The 4163-nt window shown below is 52.8% G+C and overlaps 1 protein-coding gene across 1 annotated transcript; it reads left to right on the top strand.

Moving 5' to 3' along the window:
* Nucleotides 1-1436: 1436 nt before the first annotated feature.
* On the top strand, nucleotides 1437-3807 carry NPFFR1 (neuropeptide FF receptor 1). The gene is made up of 3 exons (XM_010018343.1): nucleotides 1437-1725; nucleotides 2558-2657; nucleotides 3006-3807. Exons 1-3 carry the CDS (start codon nucleotides 1536-1538, stop codon nucleotides 3805-3807), a joined length of 1092 nt encoding a protein of 363 aa, XP_010016645.1. The 5' UTR covers nucleotides 1437-1535.
* Nucleotides 3808-4163: the final 356 nt, after the last annotated feature.

Here is a 4163-nt window from a genome sequence, read left to right as displayed (position 1 = left end):
CAGATGTCAGCGCCGAACGGAGGACTGCATCTATCCAGCACCGACCCAGGCACTTGGTAGCCCTTTATTTTGTTTCCTCGTTTTCCACCTCGTTTTTGAAATTGCCTGTGATTTTTTATGCATAGGATACCCACCTCCCACTAATGCTGCAAGACACTGCAGCCCAAAGTGATAAAGTCCAGCAAAGTTTCAGGCTTAATATCACAGGTTTCAGGAAATCTCATTACAGTCTTTGCTATCACTTCTGCTAAAGAAGTCAGCTCATGCGGGTGCATCTGATGCTGACCAGCTGAAGCATCTTGCTCCAATAGCCCTGATGTTTCCTTGCCTCTCCAAGAGGCTCCTTCTGCGCTGGTGCTGCAAAACCCCCTGCCACCTTTCTAAAGCTCCGCTGGAAACGTATTGGCCGAATCCTGCACCCAGGACAGGGGTATATTACCCAGGCAAGGCAACCCCTGTGTGACGGAGCCTTAGAGAAGCCAGTGGTCCCAGCAGATGGGAAAAGCATCTTGGCTGGCAAGCTGAGCACCGGCACAGGGCTGGGGGGATGATACAGCTGCCCATCATGCAGCGGCTTTGCAGTGCTTCCTCAGAGCAGTGCTGACCTGCTGGTGGTTAGGCTGAGCCTTAAAGCAGAAATATGCCTTTTATTGTCTTAAAATCGCAGCCTGGGTTTGCCCAGAGTAAGTCCCATCGCCACTGCAGGCAGCTCCTGCCTGCACGCGGCATCCTCTTGCGTCCCTGCCTGCGTAAAGCCGGGGAAACCCAAGGGTGGGTGCCGCACAGACCCGCTGCCTCTGTTAAACCTGCAGTGACAAAATGTCACCCCCCTTCCATCAGAAGCTCTCAGGGTCCCAGATAATGATCATAATTATGTATAATTATTGCTTTGCATGTAAGGGGACGACAGGAGCTTCCCTGCCCCAACCCATCTCCCTCAGGTACTGGAGGTTTGCTGGGGAGAAGATTTTAGGGGATCTCACATTGAAAACCTCAGAATTGCAAGGAGAAACAGCAGCAGACACCCAGGAGCAGGGATGCTCCCAGCCTTGCTGTGCTGGGGACCTTCACAGACACGGCTCCCACACGGCCAGAGCGTTGCAGTGTTGAGACATGGATTTCTCTTCCCTGCATTATCCCTACAAAAATCCCATGATAACAGGATGTCTTCTGTGCTGCTTTAATTCTTCATTAAAATAATGATTTAAAATAATAATGATATAAAATAATACTTCAGAGGAGGTGCTGCAATACCTTGGGCTGTGTAACCCAAGGAGGAGGAGACTTCTTGGGCCACTGAGATGATGCCAGTGAGACACATCCCAGCCAGGCTGCGCACTGGTGCAAATACGGAAACCCACCTCCATGGGATAAAGCATAATCGCTTTATCCTCTCCCAGCTTTGCTTTCCTACCTTCCTTCCCCCAGGCCCTTCCAATGGCAGCTGGCCCAACTCTACCACAAGAGAGAGTGACCTCCCGAGGGAGAACTACACCTTCTTGGCATACTACCAGCATTCCTCCCCCGTGGCTGCTATGTTCATCCTGGCCTATACCTTCATCTTCCTCATGTGCGTGATCGGCAACATCCTGGTGTGCTTCATCGTGGTGAAGAACCGCCAGATGCGGACGGTCACCAACATGTTCATACTCAATTTAGCCATCAGTGACCTGCTGGTGGGCATTTTCTGCATGCCCACCACCTTGGTGGACAACCTCATCACGGGTGAGTAGTGGAAGGTGAGACAAAAGCAGGGGGAGAGAAAATGGTGGCGAACATCACCCACCTTCTGCCCCCTGCACATGGGGCCACCCTGTGGGTGATATTTTTGCTGGAGATGAGGAAAGCAGGTGGTGGCCACTGAACCATTTCAGATGAAAGGTATATTTTCATTTACAGCTACTATTTTAGAGGGAGGGAAAACCTTTTTATTTGAGGTTTTGGACCTTTTTGGCAAAATAAGTGACCTTAATGCCACATTTACATATTCATTTAAAGTTCAGCCACTCTCTATCAAGCAACCCTGAAAAAAAACCCTCTTCTTGCATCGATTTTCTGCTGTGCTGGCTCAGCTCTGCCCATTGACCTTTCCAAAGATAAAAGGTGACAGTGGCACAGTTGGTGGAGTTCAATCACAGTGGTAGCTGGGGCGCAGGGCAGAGTCTGTATTTATTTATTACGGGGCATGATTTATTTATTGCCAAAACCTTAGTATTGGGTTCAAGAAACAAGACAAAAACCCTTCTGATTAAGGATCACAAGGTCAGTTCCCATGAAAACACCTCAAGCCCTACGTAAGGGTAAGAGAAATTACAACCACCATGTTTCTTGAGCTTCTAAGAAGTGTAACATGCATCTTTTTTACCCATTTTGGGGGTTTTCTCCAAGCATCTGTTGCTAAAGGCCATCTCTGTAAGAGCCAAAATGCAGCCCCTCCTCAGAAGCAGGATTCAGCATCCCCCAGCTACAACACAGTAGATGGGGACATCTGGAGGGAACTGGTGATGCAATTGTCCAAGCCAAAGGTACCTACAACCTCCATGGTGTCCCTTCACAGGCTGGCCCTTTGACAACACCATGTGCAAAATGAGTGGCCTGGTGCAGGGCATGTCCGTCTCTGCCTCTGTTTTCACGCTGGTGGCCATCGCTGTGGAGAGGTATGTTGGCATGAACATGTGGGTCATGCGGTCCTAGCCACACCCTGAGTGTTCTGGTATCCCATATGGCTTCCGTCACAGGAAAGCTCCTGGGCACACCAGGAGCATGTCCCAGATCTTCAGGAGGATCACAAAGTTATCCATGGGGCAGCCCAGCAAGGTGTCCTTCCCCGCTTTGGGCTGAAAACACCAAATCTGGAGAGATCCCAACCTATCTCTGTCACCAAAAGCCATATGTAAAGAGCAACCCACCTTAACGTCCCCTCCCACCCCCGGGTCCTGGCTACCCTCCTTCCTCAGAGATATCCCACCGGGTGCCCAAAGCCACCACTGCCTGCCCTCACACAGGTTTCGCTGCATCGTCCACCCCTTCCGGCAGAAGCTGACGCTGAGGAAAGCCCTGGTGACAATTGCCATCATCTGGGTGCTGGCCCTGCTCATCATGTGCCCCGCTGCCATTACCCTGACTGTCACCAGGGAGGAGCACCACTTCATGGTGGACACCTACAATAATTCTTACCCCCTCTACTCCTGTTGGGAGGCCTGGCCTGAGACAGGGATGAGAAGGATCTATACCACTGTCCTCTTCTCCCACATCTACGTGGCCCCACTTGCCCTTATCGTCGTCATGTATGCCCGCATTGCCTTCAAGCTCTTCAAGTCGGTGGCACCTGCCCATGGCCAAGAGGAGCCAGAGGGGAGGAAGGTCTCCCGGCGGAAGGCCAAGGTCATCAACATGCTAATCATTGTTGCCCTCTTCTTCACCCTCTCCTGGCTGCCCCTCTGGACGCTGATGCTGCTGACGGACTATGGCCAGCTAAGCGAGGGCCAGCTCCGCCTGGTCACCGTCTATGTCTTCCCCTTCGCCCACTGGCTGGCCTTCTTCAACAGCAGCGCCAACCCCATCATCTATGGCTACTTCAATGAGAATTTCCGACGGGGCTTCCAGGAGGCCTTCAGAGCCCCCATCTGTTCACCCCACTGCCATCACCGTCGCCACCAGGGGCCCTACACCCCCAGGAGCCACAGGATCTTCTTTGGTGCCCGCAACCGTGTCCTCACCCATGCAGGGGCCAGCGATTCACCACCCGCCTCTGAGTCGGGGCCATTGGCACCATGCCGCACCGGTGTCCATGCATGGGACAGCTGAGCAGCCCTGTCACCTCCGGACCAAGGGCTTGTGGGGTGGGGAAGGGGGAGATTCTCCACATCACGGAGCAGGTTGCCCAAGGAAGTGATGAATGCTCTATCCCTGGCAGTGTTCAAGGCCAGGTTGGAGAGAGCCTTGGGTGACATGGGCTAGGGGGAGATGGGGTCTAGTGGAGGGGGGGTGGAACTGTATGATCCTAAGGTCCTTTCTAACCCTAACCATGATTTCCATGACTCTATGGGCCATGAGCCACTGAAATAAAGACGTATCCTGCTGATGCCACATCCCTGCCTTCGCTCCTCTGCTTCCCGCAGCACCGCCATCTCCGATTAGGGGTGGAAGCGGGGGACCACCAG

Source organism: Nestor notabilis, unplaced genomic scaffold, assembly GCF_000696875.1.
Source record: "Nestor notabilis isolate BGI_N333 unplaced genomic scaffold, ASM69687v1 scaffold27237, whole genome shotgun sequence".
Taxonomy (NCBI): domain Eukaryota; kingdom Metazoa; phylum Chordata; class Aves; order Psittaciformes; family Psittacidae; genus Nestor; species Nestor notabilis.
The sequence above is the reverse complement of the archived record's forward strand: the minus strand, read 5'-3'. Positions and strand labels throughout refer to the sequence as shown.